At 32.1% G+C, this 20,663-nt stretch overlaps 4 protein-coding genes across 4 annotated transcripts; 2 read left to right on the top strand and 2 right to left on the bottom strand.

Moving 5' to 3' along the window:
* Window positions 1-750: 750 nt before the first annotated feature.
* LOC133329739 (serine protease inhibitor 42Dd-like) lies at window positions 751-5,134 on the bottom strand. The gene is made up of 5 exons (XM_061538206.1): window positions 4,705-5,134; window positions 4,296-4,639; window positions 3,031-3,183; window positions 2,101-2,253; window positions 751-1,023 (listed from the first exon to the last, which is right to left on the bottom strand). Exons 1-5 carry the CDS (start codon window positions 5,132-5,134, stop codon window positions 751-753), a joined length of 1,353 nt encoding a protein of 450 aa, XP_061394190.1.
* A 3,259-nt stretch (window positions 5,135-8,393) lies between these two features.
* On the bottom strand, window positions 8,394-10,579 carry LOC133329728 (serine protease inhibitor 42Dd-like). Its single transcript, XM_061538195.1, has 2 exons — window positions 9,722-10,579; window positions 8,394-8,688 (listed from the first exon to the last, which is right to left on the bottom strand). Exons 1-2 carry the CDS (start codon window positions 10,577-10,579, stop codon window positions 8,413-8,415), a joined length of 1,134 nt encoding a protein of 377 aa, XP_061394179.1. The 3' UTR covers window positions 8,394-8,412.
* Window positions 10,580-14,123: 3,544 nt separating this feature from the next.
* Window positions 14,124-18,215, top strand: LOC133329730 (uncharacterized). The gene is made up of 3 exons (XM_061538197.1): window positions 14,124-14,167; window positions 17,429-17,556; window positions 17,616-18,215. The coding sequence occupies exons 1-3, from the start codon at window positions 14,125-14,127 to the stop codon at window positions 18,213-18,215; spliced, it is 771 nt and encodes a 256-aa protein (XP_061394181.1). The 5' UTR covers window position 14,124.
* A 415-nt stretch (window positions 18,216-18,630) lies between these two features.
* On the top strand, window positions 18,631-19,853 carry LOC133329738 (ras-related protein RabJ-like; the record flags this gene model as incomplete). The annotated part of the gene is made up of 3 exons (XM_061538205.1): window positions 18,631-18,640; window positions 19,224-19,351; window positions 19,411-19,853. Coding segments are annotated over exons 1-3 (581 nt in total), but the record flags the coding sequence as incomplete, so codon positions are not given.
* Between the last annotated feature and the right edge of the window lie 810 nt (window positions 19,854-20,663).

The raw sequence follows: 20,663 nt of genomic DNA, 5'->3' as shown, positions 1-20,663 counted from the left end.
GACAATTGAAACCCATTGGGATAACTAAATCCGGTACAATGTAAACGTAGCCACATTGGGAAAAAATTGTAATCAGTTGGTAGCTATGCCCTACCTTGAAATAATTAAATAATGGGTTTAACAAAGCTTCCAGCAAATAAAATGTTCTCCTTATTCCATATAAAATAAAAGAAGGGTCGATTGGCAAAGAATTTTTTCGGCATACAACATAGCATAAGTTTCATGCCAGTGGCGGCCGCTGCTTCAGTGTCCTCCTCATTCACTTCAATGCAGGTTTTATGAAAAATTTGGGAGACACGATTTTTTTGATTGGTCTCCAAAATATTACGCAAATCTGCAGTATCATTGAACATTTGTAAAATGCCCATCTAGAAACAAATACAATTTTTTTGTATTAAAAACTTAAAAATAAAAAATTAGAATGTATAAAATAAGGATTCACAAATAATAATTATTTAAGTCTACATTAGAATATTTTGCCGGGTTAACATCCTCTATGAGGACTTATTTTACGTATATGCAATGGAATTGACAAATTAAACCCCACTGATGGTATCGTAATCTAAGCATGTTGTAATATTCCTATTCTGTTACATCATTTTAAAGCCAAAAATCGTTTATTGTTAATTGTAAAAATATAAAATTTTTTTATTTATTTTTATAAATACATCAAATTGTTGAAAGGAAAAAAGAATAGTGTAATAAATAGTCGAGATTATTTATTATAAAATATGCCATAATTGCTTATTTTTATGCTGCAATCTGTGGCGGTTTAACAAAAGCACCAGCAAACAAAATATTCTTCTTATTCCAAATAATATATAAAAATGGACAATCGGCCATAAATTGTCGTGGCATGCAACGGAATGTAGCTACTAATCCTGTAGCAGCAGCTGCTTCACATCCTTCTTCGTTAACTTCAATGGAAGTTTTATGGAAAATTTCCGAAACATAAACACCCTTTGTTTCAGATTCTAACAGATTACTTAAATCGGCTGCTTCAAAAACGGTCTTTATACCCATCTGAAAAATATAATAAAATATGATATTTTTAGTCTTATAGATAGTAATTTTAATATTTGTTCCATTAGGTTTCTTATATTTTTATTGTTTTATGGCCATGGACATGCAAGGGAATTTATCATTTTAATTATATGTTTAGTTTTGGTTTTGAAAATAAAATGTTGATATATTTTCTACAGTAATAATTGTCATTCCGTCGACACATACCCAAATGAGATGGCAAACATTTGTTTTATCACATGGTACAATTATAAAAGGTAACAGCAAATCCCAGCTGATTTGATTCCAACGTAATACTAGTGTCAATATGAATTTGACAAATTATGTTTTTAAAAATCACCCAACAGGAAAATTGGGAACGCATACAATTTGAAATTGTTCTTTATTAAATGTGCTCCCGTATTCAATTTACACAATCTGCCTGCTGGGAAGGTTTCAGGAAGCAAATCTTTCTTCAAGGAATAACTCGCTATTCCCAGCATTTTCATATGTGTTATTCATATATGTGGCAATGGCACAATTAAAGGAAAGATGTGGACGCGATAGAAATATAAATTTGAAAGATTTTCATTCATGTTTTTCAATTTTTATTTTGAGGATTCGAAAATATTTCATTTTCAAAATAAAAATAATTTGATGATAATTTGTTTGTTTCTTTACATTTTTCTGTCAAATGAGTTGACACTAGTAGAACTTACAACAACAAATTTCCATGTGGTTGTTGTATCGTTTTTTGTACAACAACACTTGCTGTTACCTTCTATTATTATACCATGGTTTTATTTACCAATTTTTTTAGTAATAAAGTAAATTAACTTTATCATTTAATGTTCTTCTATATGTGTTTTCTATATAATCGTTTATTTGTCATATTTGCAATTATCATAAAAACTATATACACATCAAACATTGACATATTTTATTAATTAATCTCTTTGAATGTTTTCACATCGTTTACATTTATTCGGCAATTGAAGGTTTCACAAATGATCCCGCAAATAAAATGCTCTTCTTATTCCAAATAAAATACAAGAAAGGATGCTTAGCATTAAATTGGCGTGGCACGCAATAAAATACGCCTTTCATGCCCGTGGCTGCAGCAGCCTCCGTGCCTTCTTCGTTTACAATAATCGATGTTTTATGAAAGATTTGTGAAATTTTAAGATTATTGGAAGCTTGTAATATATTGCTGAAATCAGCTGTTTGACTTAAGGCCTTATTTACACCCATCTGAAAAGATAAGTGCATAAATTTCGATATGTTGGCAAATGAAAAAAATAATTTCTGAAGTTGTAAAATATATATACGTCGAATATAAATGAAGCGAAATGAAACAATAACCAATGTTTGATGAAAATGAGAAACAAATTCTGCTATGTATTTATTCTTACAATATCCCCTTCCTCTCGCAAATGAAGTAATGCTAATTTTTAATTATGACTGAATTAGGAATGCATGCATACGTAAGCGTATATCAGTTCAATGAAATTATATCATTTTAATACTAGTCTAAATAGCTAGGATTTTTATCATTCGATTTTTATTGCCTAATTTATTTGTTTACATTTTCATAATGTTCACACACATTTGACAGCAGACGTTAGAAACAGCTGGTCTTATGGCGAATTTACACCGAACATGTTTTATGATAAATCATTAAAGCTTATTTACATATACGTAGATTACCAAATCCGCTCGATTTAACATGTCAATTTCATAGCGTATATGTCAAATAAATCCTATTCATAATTCAAGTATATTTTTTTAAACGAATTTTTATTATTTTCAATTTCAAAGTAAATTTTACAGCAATTTAAATTTGGTAAAAAAAAAACAGTAATGCCTGAGATTATTTATATTGTCATACAATTTCATAAATATATATGTCTATGCTGTTGTTGATGATGGTGGTTTAACAAAAGCCCCAGCAAACAAAATATTCTTTTTATTCCAAATGAAATATAAAAATGGAGAATCGGCTATAAATTGCCGTGACATACACCGTGCCAGGCCTATCATTCCTGTTGCAGAGGCTGCTTCACAACCTTCCTCATTGACTTCAATAAAAGTTTTGTGATAAATTTCCGAAACATAAACCCCCTTGGCTGATACCAATAAATCACTTAAATCAGCCTCTGCAAAAGCGGCTTTAATTCCCATCTGAAAGTAATGTAGAATGACAGGTATGAATTAGTAGTGCTATCATGGTACAATTATTCAAAGTAGGGCATAGCCCATGATAATAAGGTGATGTATCAAAACAAAAACATTTTTTTTGTCCCGATTATCTGTCAAATTTTTTCTTATAATATTTCAAAAAGTTGGCAGCATTGCACATCGAATTCAAGTAAAATTGACCACTTTGACAGTTAATCAAGACATCAGCTGCTCTAAATGGACTACCTATTCATGATGCAATAATAAGGTGATGTATCACAAAAAAAACCTTTGTTTTAGTCTCGATTATCTGTCAAATTTTTCCATATAATAATTTAAAAAAGTTGGCAGCATTGCACATCAAATTCAAGTAGAAATTACGCACTTTGACAGTTAATCAAGACATCAGCTGCTCTAAATGGACTACCTATTCATTGTGCCATGGTATAGCCACTTAATTTTGAAAGCTGAATACTGTCAAATTGATGAACAAATTGAAAACATATGACTGCATGAGACTACCTTGTATAATTATGCCATGATTGCTTTTGGCCTGTTCCCGTACTGCAAGAATCTACTATTTTTTACTACGACAACAAATTTTCCCTTATGATATCGAAGAAAATAGTAAAATCTAGTAGATTCTTGACGTACGGGAACAGACCATTTGTATCATCGCACATTAAAATGGGTGAAGAAAACGGATGTATTTATAAACAACATCAATTTTCCGCTTGTTATACATTTTTCTAATGCGAACGAACTTAATGTTATATGTATTGTCCATTGCAATGACCTTTCCCAACGCCAACAGTTTAACCACAATCAGCACACAAAGTTAAGCTTAAGGTGACAGGTGTATGTATGCCTTTAATAACCATGTTAAAAACGACTTATAAGGAAATACTATTAACAACCATTACCAAAATTTAGGTCATACCCGCACTCAAAATATACGACAAATAAAATTCCACAATACAATGCCATTGGTGGGAGTAAATAATACCACACAGAACAACAACCCAACACCGATAAGATTACAAGCCAAACATGACATTTCGAAATTTGTGTTTTTGTTAGTCAAAAAAAGTACGACAAAAATGTCCCCTACTTACCTCTTGCATTACTTTCGACAGCTCAATCGAATATTCAATTTTAAATTTGGGAAATTTAACAATCATATTGCTGGCTGTGCTCAACTGTTGATCCAAATCCAATAGATTTACACCTTTTAATTTCTCCGCCAAGGCTTTGAGTCCATCACGTTTCACGGGCAATAGCACAAACATACTCAAATCGGAATCTTTATAGGGCATTTCTAATGCCTCACATTCATAGTCTGGCAAATAGCCCAAACGAAAATCACCTTGCTTACGCATAAATTCCACTTGAATTGATTCATTTTCATTTAACCAGAAATCATCTTCTTTGGTATCTTCGGGATCGAATTTCTCTTGGCATTTAGTAGAATTAAACGGGTATCGGCATCCAGGGCATCCGAGGGAATTAAATCGGTGATTTTACCCGATGTTTTTTCTTCTACCCAGTTGTTGATTTTATTTGCGGCCGCAACATTTTCAGCAAAATTAATGGACTCAGCAGAGGCATAGTATTTCTCCTTAGTTATGGCAGCATATTCCGGTTTAATGGTATGTCCCTCTTGAACATAAACTTTATTGGCCATTTTTACTAATTTGTTATTTTCATATTTAGATAAAAGCTGATGAAAACGATTGGCAACATCTTTGGGACAGTTTGATGGAAATTTCATAACATTGGCAATTTCGTCGGCGGTGGCACCCTTGGCACCGGTAAATGCCAAGGCCATACATGTTTGTATGGACATGGGGGAAATTAAAACATTTTCCTTGTTTGTGGCAGCTTGAAGTTTATCCAGCAGTTCAATGGTTAGTTCAGCACCGCCGCGATTAAATTTCGTATTATTGTCAGCCATATTTTTTGGTAAGATATTTTAATTTCTTTGTTATATTGCAAAAATTTTAAATAATTATAAACTGTTTTCACAATTTTTGTCTAGTACTGGTACAAACAACTTTCTTCTAACCCGGTCTCTTGTGCAATGCTATTGCCGAAATTCTGCTCAAACAACAATACCTAGCATGTATGTGCTTCAATGATGACAATACTTGCCATCGTGATGGTAAACAAATTGAAGGCGGGAGTGTGGAGGTGAGGTTTTTTGTTATTGAAATGATGATTCAATCTGCCCAGTAAAAAAGTATCAACATACAATCATACATTTTAAATATGAACGCATAGTATTCGAAGTACCCAATTTAACAAGTCATATAGAGATGACGTTCAATATTTTGTCGGCAATAAAAAATGACGAAGGAAGATTCTCAGGATATTGTATCTTGCATTTGAAACTGTCTTTGTCTTCATGTTGTGTACAATTTTGTAAGGAGTACATTTGGTCCATGTTCTAAGGACTACATTTTTGCTTCCTTTTGGCTGTAAAAAAAATCAGACACCAATAAAACCAATGTTTTTGATGTTTCATTTAAGATTGGACATAGTAATTATTATGATTTTGTCTCAGTCGCCAACCCTACTCAATATTTTATATCAACATTGGGGATTTACCAAATTTTTGTTATTGTCGTTGCCGGTATTTTTTGTTTTGTTTGGAGGCAACAATTGTATTTATTCGTTGGAGAGCCTACTTGTTACTCTCTCTCAGAAACTATATACTTTTTGTTTATTTCGAACAGACCTACACATAATGTATCCGATAAGTAAACAAATTGTATACTTTTGATGAATTTATTAAAAAAAAAAACAAACAAACAACAAGTGTGATGCTTTGTGGAAAAGAAATATTTATTTGTTTTTTCATTAAATAATACTAAAGTCCCCAAGACATAAACAGCCTGTTTTTGTAAAATTCCAAACGAACGAATTCGAGTGACTTACGACCAAACCTTTATTTATGTTTATAAATGTTTTCTGATTCAAAACAAAAATAAATGACATATTTTTCAAAACCAAGGAGTTTGGTCGTAAGTCACTCGAATTCGTTCGTTTGGAATTTTACAAAAACAGGCTGAAAATTTTACTGATTTTTCGGCCAGAAGATTTTTCTATCAATTTAAATTTCCCAATTCAATCATATTTTAAGATTAGAAACTATATTCTTAAATAATCAAATACTATACGAGATTTAGGTGTAATGTTTATTGATACGTCTTAGTCTTTTGGTCCGCATTTGAACCACATAATTCAAGAGGCCTATAAGGTACTTGCATTTGTAAACAGATATTGCGCGGAATTTCCTGATCCTTATAACACAAAAATTGTTTTTACAGCCTATGTCAGATCTAAACTTGAATAGAGGCCTATAAGGTAATTGCATTTGTAAACAGAAATTGCGCGGAATTTTTTCCGAATTATTTCCGAGAAGCATTATTCATTTACTCCATTGGGAAACGATTATGACCTTCAGAATACCTAAAATCGGTGAGTACCGTAAGTAAAAGTAATGCCAAAATACGGACCAAAAATTAAAAAAATTTTGTCAGGAGGTTTCTGTTACTGTATAACGCCATCGATTGGAAAATGGAGCAATAGCAAAACGTAGACCAATATTAATAATTTTTTGTAGGAAGATTTGACACTTCATGAGAACCTAAACAAAAAACAAAAAAGAGTCAATTCGGTTGAAAAATCTCCCCAAGCCTCCCAAAATACCGAAAAATGGGGTACTTTTTTATGCTGGCTAACCGGGAACTTTAATAAATATTGAAAATTTTTGAAAGACAGATTTTTAACTCAATCATTATCCAAAATATAAAATTACTGACAATTCGGTTGGAACTCCCCAAAATACCGAAAATTTGGGGTACCGCTATTGTAAATTTTTGTCTAATATCTATAAGTTTTGGTAGTTAGATGTGCCATTAAATGAAAATTCAATATACGAAATTACAGCCAATTAAATTTAAAAAAAAACGTACCCAAATTTCCTGAAATACCGAGAATTGGGGCTATCCTCAAAAGTGGACCCATATTGATAATTTTTGGTAGGAAGATTTGCTACCTAATGTGAACTCAACGTTGTTAATTTCCGTCAATTCCTTAAAAAAATCTTGTTAACCATCTTCAAAATATTAATATTCGAGTATATAGCTCTCATATAAGGGCTATACCAATACGTTGGATACTGATATATCCCATTTTCAATACCAAACATCCTGAGAGTAGTAACAATGATTGTAAAAAATTTAAAGTTCCACCATAAATATTGCGAGCACCATCGTGATTTCAACAGGCACATATGCAAAAATCAACATAGAATTGTATCCTGATCAGAATATATATACTTTAAGGGGTCTCTGGCGAATATTTCGAGGTATTGCAACGACGGACTAAGTCTAAAAAAAATAATTTCTGTTTCCGCCACTTCACACTTGTATGGGATTAACAATGGCAATTAAGAAATTGTTATTATTAATAATTGACAGCTCTAGTATTCGCACCATAACACATTTGTAAAATCATTTCACACTTCGTAGAATACATTTGTACATCGAAATAGAAAATTGTGGCAATTAGTACTTGAATACAACATTTCCAGTAAACAATGTAATTAATTTGTTTTTTTTTTTTAATTTTTGTTCGAAAATTAAAAATCGTTTAAATAAATCAATTTTAAGGTTTTGTAATTAGATCCAATCGACAATTCTCTCATGGATCAAGGTCATTTATTTTCTTAACATAATGAAATAATGACAAAATCATTAATGTTACTTGGAGGAATTAAAGAAAAATAATTTTTATACGTTCAGCCATATGCGATAATTCTTAATAAAATTTGTTATGGTTTTCCAAGGTGAATTTAAAAAAAAAAATGCATACATAAGCAAGGTTTAGTCAAACTAATATTTTTAAGGTTCTTCTATAAGGACAATGTATCTATCCTATTTTATGTATTTCTAATTTAATACCTCAAACTTTTATTGAAAGCTATAGATTTAATTTTTTGTTTTCAATGATATAAATCATTATTTATTTTTTATCAAATATTAATAGATCACTACACAATACAATATACAAAAAGAATGTTATTAACAACTAACAATAAACTAAATATAAATATTTACAACGATTTAAATTGCACAAAATTACAATGAATATAGTTTGCTATTATGTGAAAATACTATGTCATGGAACATCTCCCTTCATCATCAAAACTTTTCTTCTCACTCCCTTTTATTCTTCTGCGGGAGCGTTAACAAAAGCACCAGCAAACAAAATATTCTTCTTATTCCAAATCCAATAGAAGAATGGACGATCAGCAACAAATTGCAATGGCAGCATCATCATGCGTGTCATCATAATCATACCGGTGGCAGCGGCCGCCTCGGAACCTTCTTCATTTACTTCAATTGAGGCCTTGTGGAAAACTTTCGATATGGAGAGATTTTCAGGATTTTCCAAAATATTACTGAAATCAGCATCATCGCTAAAGGCTTTCTGAATACCCATCTGAAAAGAAAAAAATTTAAAAAGGGGTTAATTTTGTTTATCAAAATAAAAACAAACAAAAATTAATGAATATTTAAAATTTTAGTTTAAACAAATAAAATAGTCTCTGACACACGCTCCCAATATATGAAGTGGTCCGTAAACAAGATAATGTTTAATCGAAATGGTTTGTTAAAAATTTTTTTACTATTGTGTGTGTGTTGTTGGACACTACTACCAATTGTTGGTTAATATTTTATTTAGTTCAGACGTTTTGATAAGATATTGAAATTATTAATAGAACTTGTGCTACTGACATCATTTCTTGCATTTTTTTAATAAAATTTCCATTGATTTTGAATTGAATTTTAGGACTACTTGCAATTCGACATTTGTTGGTCTTTCTAGAAGACAAATAGGACAGAAGGACAGTAGGCCCCTTCTAGTATTAAAAATTATTTTGTACATCTATTTTATAGAAAATATTGTTCTCAGCTTCCTTAAGAATTTTTTTTTTACATAAAATATCCTAAGCTTCCTGAGTTATTATTTTCTATTGTCCTGAATAATTATTTTCTTTAGAAAATGTCCACAGCTTCATGAAAATTCCTTCCTAGAAAATATAGTCTTTAGATACCAAAGAATTTTTATAGACATTTTTGTCCGAACAAAAGCGTTTCTTTCGGTTATCTGACATAATTCCTTGATGGATATTAATAGCATTGTGGGAGGTGTGTATAAAACGGAAGTTTGAATTTGCTCTCCCTAGCAACGACCTTCTCGGACCATAGCTACACCTTGTGACCTTAATTAGGTTCCTTGACCCTTTCCACATTTTAGTGTGACATACAAGAAGTTACTAAGAACTAATTTAGATTCCTTGCTAATGACCTCATGTAGGAACCTTGCTACATTTGCGTGGTTAAAATAAGAAGACTAGTATTTGACTAATTTGGATTTCTTGCTTATATAAATGTTTTGAAAGTATTTTCTACAAAAAAATCAAAATTTGAATACATTTTATAATTATTTTTATGTTGAAAACAAAACTTACCTCCTTCAATGCCTCCGACAATTCAACGGAATAATCCACTTTGAATTTAGGGAATTTCACTACAACCTCCTCGGTATTCATTTGATCGGCCAAGTCAACCAAATTGACATCTTTCAATTTCTCAGCCAAATCCTTGAGACCTTCACGTTCTTGGGGCAGCATTACAAACATACTCAAATCTGAATCCTTGTAGGGCATTTCCAATGCGGTACAATTATATTCTTCGAAATAACCATAACCGAATTTTTCCTTTTGATTCATATATTTCACTTTAACCGATTCTTCTTCGCCGATCCAGAAGTCATCTTCTTCCGTGGCACTTTCATCGAATTTCTTTTCCCATTCACCCTTGAAGTGCATAGCATTAAGGAGTACCAAACGTGTGCTCTCATCAAAACAATCGGGTGTAATTAATTTGGTAATTTTTCCAGCGGTTTTTTCCTCAACCCAATTGTTAATTTTCTCAACGGCAGCTTCATTTTCCACAAAGTTTACTGTATCAGCTTCGGCATGATAATGTTCTTTGGTAGCCGCGGCATAATCTTCTTTGATTTCTTGTCCCTCCTGGACATAGATTTTGTTGGCGATTTTCAGCAGTTCACTATCCTTGTATTTTTCCAAAACAAATTGGAATGTTTCAGCAACTTCAGGTGGGAAATTGGACACATATTTCAAAGCGGTGGCGATTTCTTCAGCTGTCTCATCCTTGGCACCGGCAAAGGCCAAAGCCAAACAGGTTTGCACCGAGAAGGGGGATACGATAATGTTTTCCTTGGTAGTGGCTGCCTTGAGTTTTTCAAAAAGTTCAACGGTGAATTGGGCACCACCACGAGCAAATTGCAGATTGAAATCGAACATTTTGACACACAAAATTATTTTTTTTCACTTCACTTAGACTTGAATACAACTTTCCTTGACCAGAGTCAGTTATGGAATGGCCAAATATATAATTTACCTTCTAGCAAAAGTTACTCTTTACTCGATTTAACGCCTCTTTGTGAGATTTGTTGTTGTTGTTCTTCGTGGTGTGAATTCCAAACATGATAACCAAAATGTGTTTTAATATGGTGCTGGCGCGCGGCATGAGTCATTATAATGTTTTGTTTATCTTGATGTGGTTTGCTGTTCAAATCCAACAACAAATGGCTGGTATTTACGAATTCTCATGAAATGTTTTGCTTGCTCATCAATATTTGGGAACGCTCTCCCTCTATCTCTTTATTTGTAGGAGCAATGTTGTTTGTCCCATGCTCACCTTTCTCTCTGTGTGGGGGACTCTCTCCCTGCCGGTGTTTTCTCTGTGTTTTTGTTTCTACTGAGAATAATCATAAATTTTTGTGAAATTGTTCAAAAGAATTGACATAATCTTATCTTTTCACAAAAAAAGAATTTTAGATTACAAAAAATTATGGCTGCTGTTATATATTCTAATACTATTTAATGTTGACATTAATCATTTATACTTGTTATGAATAATATTTCAAAATAGATTCTTATTAAAAAAGTCCCTTTTAATCTTGTCGTCGATCACATTGATAAACGATTACTTAAGAATTTTTTTTATGAAACTAAAAGTTAAATAAACTTGTCGTATCTTGTTTTTCCTTTATAAAACAAACAAGAGGAAAAAATCGGTAGTTTCTTAAGATCAAAAGTAGTTCAATTGTGTGTGTGTAAAATTTCATGGAATCATTTATTTAATAGGCGTTTATATACAGGCACAATTAAAAGAATTCCACTAATTTAGGGCACACCTTAATGGAGATTACAAGTTATGGGTAACTTTATTGAATTGATAGCAATACTTCATATACTCATAAAGTCTCCTCATCAAACAATAAAAATAGTTTTATTCAATCTATCATTTATGTAATTTTTGGCAGCAGCAAAAACACCACATATTTTCTATATGAAATATTATAAATTAATAAAAATCTCTATATTTTTAAAAGTTTTTGTAGAAATTAAAAATGTGTTTAAATCCAGAAATTAAAAATGTGTTTTAACTTCCTTTCTACATTGTTCTCTCTCTTTCCTTTTCTCTCTGACAACACTTGTAATTTCTGAATTTCGGTGTCGCCCAAACTGAACAGTACGACTCATTTAATAATTTTTGATTTACCCTGTTTTTGTCAATATAACGTAAGGAAACTTCTACACTGCCTGTATTTTATATTAAATAATCATATAATCGTCATTTAAGTTATTTTCTTTATAAATATATCAAATAGATTAATTATTTTGCCTTTATTTTATGGAATATTGTTTGATTCTTTCTATTTCTCTTGGGCAGAAATTGTAATTTGTCGGGGTCGCCCTGTTATACAAACTAGACATTATGATTCATTTAATAATCTTTGATTTACCCAGTTTTGTTCAATGTAACGTAATAAGAACACTTAAACGAACGTGTTTTAAAATAAATCATCACTTACAGCCTGTTTTTGTAAAATTCTAAACGAACGAATTCGAGTGACTTACAACCAAACTCCTTGGTTTTGAAAAATATGTCATTTATTTTTGTTTTGAATCAAGAAACATTTTTTTACATAAATAAAGGTTTGGTAGTAATTCGTTCGAATTGTTTCGTTTTGAATTTTACAAAAACAGGCTGTTAAGTTGGCATTTTCTTTGTACATATGTCAGATAGAAAAAATGTCAATAGACATAATTATTTTATAATTGTTGAATAATATATTTTTGTTCAATTAAATTTTTATAAAGGATTCAAATGCAATTAACTAGATTTTTTATTTATTTCGAATCGAAGTTGCAATGAAAAGCTATTTGTTTACCGATATTCCACATTACAGCCATTGTAATGGCTGTAATACGTTATGTCGGGATATGGTAGGGTAAAATACATTTTTGCATAAAACTGCTTGTACATTGAAACTTATTGCCGGGTTTACTTACTATGTGAGGATTTATTTGACATATATGTGATGGAATTGGAAACTTAAATCTGAATCTATGTTTACGAAATCCAGTGCAATGTACATTTACGGTAAAAATTTAATGTAAATCTAATGTATTTTTTTTATATAGGTCCAAGTTTTAATATAGCCTCCGTAATAAGGAAGTTTTTAACTGAATTTCTTCACCAGGATTGCTGACGTATTGGATTCCTGGTAAATAAAAACCTTCTTTATAGAAATTATTCAATTATTCAAAAGACTGGGCAATATGAAAAATAAAATATATATATTTATATTTGACGTATACGCTATGGAATTGACATTTGAGATCCAGTGTATTTCAAAAATCTAAACGTAGTTTTATCTCACAATTTTTCTCATTTACTTTTTTAGAAAAATCTGTTCAAATGTTTTTCGAATTTGATTTTATAAATTTAAAAAGTTTTTCCTGTTATTGTGTAGCACAAAATATGTTAAATACATCTTGCCTTACCCTGTTAAAAAGCAATTGCTGGCATAGAAATAGTGAATCACCCTGTTTTCAAATTGATTAAATTTAAAGAACGTCTGTTTCAGCGATTTTTTTCACTACTACTACATTAATTTATATATTATTTATATATAATATACAAATAATGATATTAATTGTAAAATATAATAATGAGGTCGTTTTCATAAATAGAAACAAAAGACTATTGATTTGAACTATTTTATTCACTAAACGAACGATCTAGTGTGAACTAGCTCCTTTCAGTTCCCAATCAAAGGTTAATCTTGCCCAACCAACAGCTGATAGCTTCATACCTCATTCGTAAACAACAATAAATTGAAATAACAACTTTGCTTTACATTCCTCTTTATCGTTCACTTCTCATTGGAACGTTTTTAATTCAGCTTGACTCGTTTGAAATATAAACTAAAAAAACCAACAAAAAACGCAAAAAGAAAATCAAAGACTTTGGAATTAATCAGTTGGTCAGTCAGTCATTCGGTTAAAATAATAAATATAAAGAAATACAATGTTGCGAAGACGAAAGAAAAACAATCAACTAACTGTGTAGAGAAGGAGAACATTGCAAATATTTATGTCATCATAATATTGGTATTTTGAAAGAAATGAAAAGAAACAAAAACAAAGAAGTGGTGTGTCGATTCATCCAAAATTGTAAACAATAATTTTTCGAAAGAAAAAAAAAAATAGATAAGAATACTAATCATCTAGTGGCTGTCATTGAATTAGTAGACAAAGCAAAGCAAATCAAAACAACAAAAACTAAGACACTGCGATAAATAGTTCAAGGAACTCCGCAGCAAATATTTTTGGGGGAATCCATTGATAAACACGAAACAACAAAAATAAAAACAAAACCACCTTGTCTCTCTAGAGTGAGTAGCTGCTAATTCGCCAGTTGCAGTTACCTTGCTTACGTTGTCTGAAAAAAGCAGCTGCATCACTACCGCCACCATCATTCTGTAAATATCAGCATGCGAGGCATTGAAGGCAAAGTTGTGATTTTGGGATCCAGAGGTAATAATAAAATTACGAGATAACACGTTTTTCTTAATGCTTTGATTAATTTTAATGATGCATTCTTTTCTTCTTTCATTCATCCCGACAGACAGCCAACCAATTTATTCACTTAATGCAATATAAAATGCTTTCATTTTTATTATTAAATAATTATATGGGGCATTGCAAGTGGTTGAACTTGTCCGTTGCTTTTGATTTTTTTTGTATTTGTTGGTGTTGTTGTTGCCATTGGTCCGTGATTTTGTTTTCGAAAAAAGAACCAACAGAAAATCGATAAGGTCGAACAAATATTTTGCAAACGTTCGCTCGGTCGTAGGCATAAAATAACGACCTTGAAGAAAACCTCTTCTTCATTCACTTTTGGTGTGTTGCCTTTAGAGAGGGGGAAAACTTCTAGTTTTTTCTAGACACATTCCGCTGCATACATGTAATGAATTACATATATTTATTAGCGTTGCTTTTTGGCGATAAGTGTTTGGTATTTGCATTCCAATGTCATGATTTGGATTTTCCAAGGTCACATAACATGTGAATGCCTCCAGTGCTTATTTTTGGATAATCCAGTTTAATACACCAACATATAAAGAAAATGTACGACTGAACGGCATAAGAACATATAGTAAATATCAATAACAATAGAAGTAAAGAAATGACCATTTGATGTCCAACTTCACTATGGGCTATTTACAACATGTTTTACCGCCAATAATATTTTTTTAAGTTGCAGCTGTAGGTATGTTTTTTTTTAATATTTGTTTTAGGTCCAGCTGAAAGCGTGGGTTTTTATACCCTTCACTACACTGTGGTACAGGGTATTATGTCTTTGTGCATATGTTTCTGGCAGGCAAAGGGAAACGAGATAGACCCATAGATACTTTTGAGAATATGCATAGAATCACTTTCTGAGTCGTTGGTGTTAAATTGTAAACAACGTACAGGTCGCATTTATAATCCGAATTGAATGACATTTGGCACAGCTCATTTATTTGGCCCAAGGACAAACCCTATTGAAAATCGATTCAGATTTAGATATAGCTCCCATATATATTTTCGTCCGATTTAAGGTAAATGGTCCACCACAGCCCCTATATATCCTTCGATTTACACGAAATTTGGCGTAGCGCACTAAATTAAGTCTATAGTGATGAGTGTTAAGTTTCGTGAAAATCGACTCAGATTTAGATATAGCTCCTATATTCGTCCGATGGGGCACCAAAGTCCCTATATCTTTGCACGAATTTTGGTATATGGTACGGAAGTAGGTCCAGAATGATGTGTCTTAAGTTCCGTGAAAATCGGTTAAAATTTAGATATAGCTCCCATATATATTTTAGTCAGATTTTAGGTAAATAGTGCACCAAAGTCCCTATATATCCTTCGAATTGCACGGAATTTGGCATGGCGTACTGAATTAAGTCTATAACGATGTGTGTTAAATTTTGTGAATATGGGTTCAGATTTAGATATAGCTCCCATATATATTTTCGTCCGATTTTAGGTAAATTGTGCCCCAAAGTCCCTATATATCCTTCGATTTACACGAAATTGATTCGAATTGAGTCTGAATTGATGAGTGGGAATTCTCGTGAAAATCGGTTCAGATTTTGATATAGCTCCCGTATATATTTTCGTCCGATTTAAGGTAAATGGTGCACCAAAGTCCCAATATATCTGTCGATTTGCACGAAATTTGGCATAGCGTACTGAATTAAGTGTAGAACGATGTGTGTTACATTTGGTGAAGATCGGTTCATTTTTAGATATAGCTCTCATGTATATTTTCGTCCGATTTTACGAAATGGTACAGCAAAGTCCCTATATATTCTTCGATTTGTACGAAACTTGGCATATCGTACTGAATTAAGTATATAATGATGTGTATTAAGTTTCGTGAAAATCGGTTCAGATTTAGATATAGCTACCATATATATTTTCGTCCGATTTAAGGTAAATAGTGCACAAAAGTGCCAATATATCTGTCGATTTGCACGCAATTTGGCATAGCGTACTGAATTGAGTCTGAAATGTTGAGTGGTAAGTTTCGGGAAAATCGGTTTAGATTTCTATATAGCTCCCATATATATTTTTGTCAGATTTTATGTAAATGGTGCACCAAAGTCCCTATATATCCTTCGATTTGCACGAAATTTGGCATAGTGTAATGAATTGAGTCTAGAATGATGAGTGGTAAGTTTCGGGAAAATCGGTTCAGTTTTAGATATAGCTTCTAATATATTTTCGTCCGAATTGAGACTTGAATGACGTTAATTCGTTTTGTTGAAATTGTTGCAGATGCAGACATATGCATTTCGAACGGGTGCCTGATTAAAATTAAATTTTTAACAGTGGGGCGTACCGAATAGTGTGTATCAATTTTGCTATAAATCGTTTTCCATGGTACGCAGACGACTCTAAATCTGCCAGAATGAAATTATATTTATCATAGGTTGCAGAAAGACATGAGCATGTTCCTTCGAGGGAACAGTGACATGCAAATGTATGGATACATATCTATAATATACCCAAGGTGGTGAAGGGTATCATATAGTCGACCCAGTCCGACTTTACTACTTTCCTTACTGGTTTAAAAATATTTTTTGGCCCATGTCCCATTTATTTTTAAAATATGCGCCAAACCTAACCTACCACACACACAAACATAACTCGTATTTTGTCTTGTTGATAGGTTGTGAACATCTTACTTCCTATATTTTTTTTATATGACCATTTACGTAATTTTCTTAATCAGTAATCAAACCATGTCTACCGCTGGCGTTCGTCAGCCAGTCAGTTGTTTGTTTTTGAATTGTTTAATAAAAAAGAAAAGTAAACAATATCATTACCACCTCATCTATGGCATACAGATAACGTTTAGATGATTATTCACGTAAAGGTAGATGGGAGATTTAAAAAAAATGATGATTGTTTATAAAATCATGAATTTGCAGCATCTTTTCTGATTATTTTCCTGATCATATAGTAATTGCGATTTTGGGAGATGAAAGTCTCATACTTTGTAATGAATGATCAAACATTTCTACCAATATACAAATCGATATATTCAATTTACAATATGATTAAACTTATTAAGGTTTTCCCCTTTAAAAAATCTATAAAAGGCCCTTTCTTTTATATTCCAAATCCACCATAACTTCTCATTATAAAATACGATAGAAAAAGGCATTAAATTTGCCGATTGACCCTATGTGGTATTTATTATCTAAACCATTTCTTAATACTACCCCTTTTTCCTTTCAGGTGTTGGCAAATCATGTCTGGTCACAAAATATATTAAAAATACCCTACACAAAGATATACAGCATGCCAGTGCAGCATCGTTTTTCACCTGTAATGTTATACTGGAGGAGGCCAAAGTCAAATTACAAGTAAGTACCCTCTATTCTTTTTTAATATAAAATATTATCTAATTTTCTATCCCTTTCAGATTTGGGATACTGCTGGACAGGAACGTTTCAAAGCTGTCGCTCCCATGTATTATCGTAATGCAAGTGCTGCCATATTAGTTTTCGATTTATCACAATATCGTACATTCAAAGAAATCAAATCATGGATTCACGAACTACATCGTAACATACAGGATCCATTGATATTGACCTTGGTTGGCAACAAATTAGATTTACATGCCGAGCGAGCAGTATCTCGCGAAGAGGCATTGCTGTTTGCCAACTCAATGGGTGCTACATATTTCGAAACATCAGCCGAGACAGATCAAGGTTTGGAACAGGTATTTCGCAGCACTGCCCTGGGCCTGGTACGTTTAGCACGTGAAGGAAAATCTCGATCGCTGAGGCAATTCGATTCATGTGATTCGATCTCGGCCTATACAAATAACAATACCGCCTTTAGCCACACCACCCAAGCTCTAACGAATGGTTCAATTATACATTTACCCGCAATACCCATGGGTATACCGGTCGATGGTGAGGATATTAAAACCACAGATCAGGGGCGTCTTGAGACACCATCATGGAGTATAGAACACATAGCATTGGGTGAGGTGGAACCAGTTAATTGGTGTTGTTAAATAGAGGACGATATAAGGAGATTTGTTTTTGAAACCAAATTGTGATTTATTGAAACGGAAACTAACAAAGCAAAGCGACATATTTTAAACTGCAGAGAGGATATTATTTAAAAAAGAAAATAAGCAAACAACAAATCCGTATCCAAACAAAATGTATTTACCACTGCAATATAATAATGCCTCTATAATATATACTATACACACATATATATATTTATATTTACTAACCATTGATGCTTTTGACCAAAAACAAAACTACCCCAACGAATTTTTAATTTAATTTTTTAAAATGCTAAAAAAATGTATTTTAATTTCGTAACGAACTGAAAAAAAAAACAAATTAGTTTTGAATACTCTCATCGATAAATCCCAGAATTTCATAGTTTATTATTATTACTATTATTATTAAGTAGATATGTACAAATGTAGATCTACACAAATTACTTTTGTTATGGTTTTTCATACCATTTTTCTTTGTCATTGAAAATCCATAATATCGTTCAATTTTTTATCATAAAATGATTTGAAATCATTTTTTTAATAATATATGCCCCTTTTTTAATGGATCGTATCTCAAAAGGTTATGTTAGTTTTTTTCTTATTAATATTATTATATTGATATTATATATATGATATAATAGACCAGTTTATTTTTAATTAAATATTCATATATGTAAAAAATTAAAAAAAAAAAAAACAAAAACAACAGAAAATATTTTATTTTTCTTTAATAAAAATCATTAAGAAACAAATTATTAAATTGTGGAAATTATTGTAATGTATTTAATAAAATAATAAAAAATATACCTATAGGTTTCCTATATGTATGTAGAAGAACTATAACATGTCTTCTATGTAAAGACGAGTTATAGAAGGTCTGGACTGGAAAAAAATTAAAAAAAAAAACAATAAAAAAATCCAGGCCTTTGTCTGGATATTACAACGATTGACCCTATGTGGTATTTATTATCTAAACCATTTCTTAATACTACCCCTTTTTCCTTTCAGGTGTTGGCAAATCATGTCTGGTCACAAAATATATTAAAAATACCCTACACAAAGATATACAGCATGCCAGTGCAGCATCGTTTTTCACCTGTAATGTTATACTGGAGGAGGCCAAAGTCAAATTACAAGTAAGTACCCTCTATTCTTTTTTAATATAAAATATTATCTAATTTTCTATCCCTTTCAGATTTGGGATACTGCTGGACAGGAACGTTTCAAAGCTGTCGCTCCCATGTATTATCGTAATGCAAGTGCTGCCATATTAGTTTTCGATTTATCACAATATCGTACATTCAAAGAAATCAAATCATGGATTCACGAACTACATCGTAACATACAGGATCCATTGATATTGACCTTGGTTGGCAACAAATTAGATTTACATGCCGAGCGAGCAGTATCTCGCGAAGAGGCATTGCTGTTTGCCAACTCAATGGGTGCTACATATTTCGAAACATCAGCCGAGACAGATCAAGGTTTGGAACAGGTATTTCGCAGCACTGCCCTGGGCCTGGTACGTTTAGCACGTGAAGGAAAATCTCGATCGCTGAGGCAATTCGATTCATGTGATTCGATCTCGGCCTATACAAATAACAATACCGCCTTTAGCCACACCACCCAAGCTCTAACGTATGTAGAAGAACTATAACATGTCTTCTATGTAAAGACGAGTTATAGAAGGTCTGGACTGGAAAAAAATTAAAAAAAAAAACAATAAAAAAATCCAGGCCTTTGTCTGGATATTACAAAACTATTTAAAAAGCAGTGAGCGGAGCAGCAACTTCCACGAACATCTAACTTTCTGTGATTCTACATTCCGAGCTTGGGCAATATTTCGCGATATTTGCACACGCTTGACCGATTAGAGGTCAACCAATATTACTAATATTCAGTACAACCGTGGGTTGTATTGCGATGTTCGTTTTTCAATTGTGGCCGACTCGAAATAATTCGATACAGTTCATCTCAAAGTTATTATCTGATCATCACCGAAAATTGTAAGCGTTGTCCTTTACCATACATGGAACCTCACGGAACATTCCAAAGCGATCAGAGCTATATTTCCGCCCTATAGTGTGGTAATGGGTTACTAAATAATATATGAATACGTAAGCACCTGTAAATATTTAAGTGTAACTCCAACATCCTAGTACATACAACAATATAATTGGTATCAATTTAAAGATTAACCACTCCTCTTGAAATACTATAAACTTCACGGGTCTATGTCCCTCAGGGGCATAGAAAACAATTTTTGTCTTTTTCACCCAAAAGTCTGGGTCCCCCTAAATACTGACCGATCTTTATCTAAACAGGCATGCTTATTCTATGACACGATTCCCATCTCCATGTAAAATTTCAGATCTTCGGGCCATATCTGGAGCGGCCAGAAAAATCGATAAAATTAAGTATTTGGTTCATTTCATCCCCTAAACATGA

This window comes from Musca vetustissima, unplaced genomic scaffold (assembly GCF_032173495.1).
Source record: "Musca vetustissima isolate MV318-11 ecotype Yass unplaced genomic scaffold, APGP_CSIRO_Mvet_v1 utg20142, whole genome shotgun sequence".
NCBI classification, from domain to species: domain Eukaryota; kingdom Metazoa; phylum Arthropoda; class Insecta; order Diptera; family Muscidae; genus Musca; species Musca vetustissima.
The sequence above is the reverse complement of the archived record's forward strand: the minus strand, read 5'-3'. Positions and strand labels throughout refer to the sequence as shown.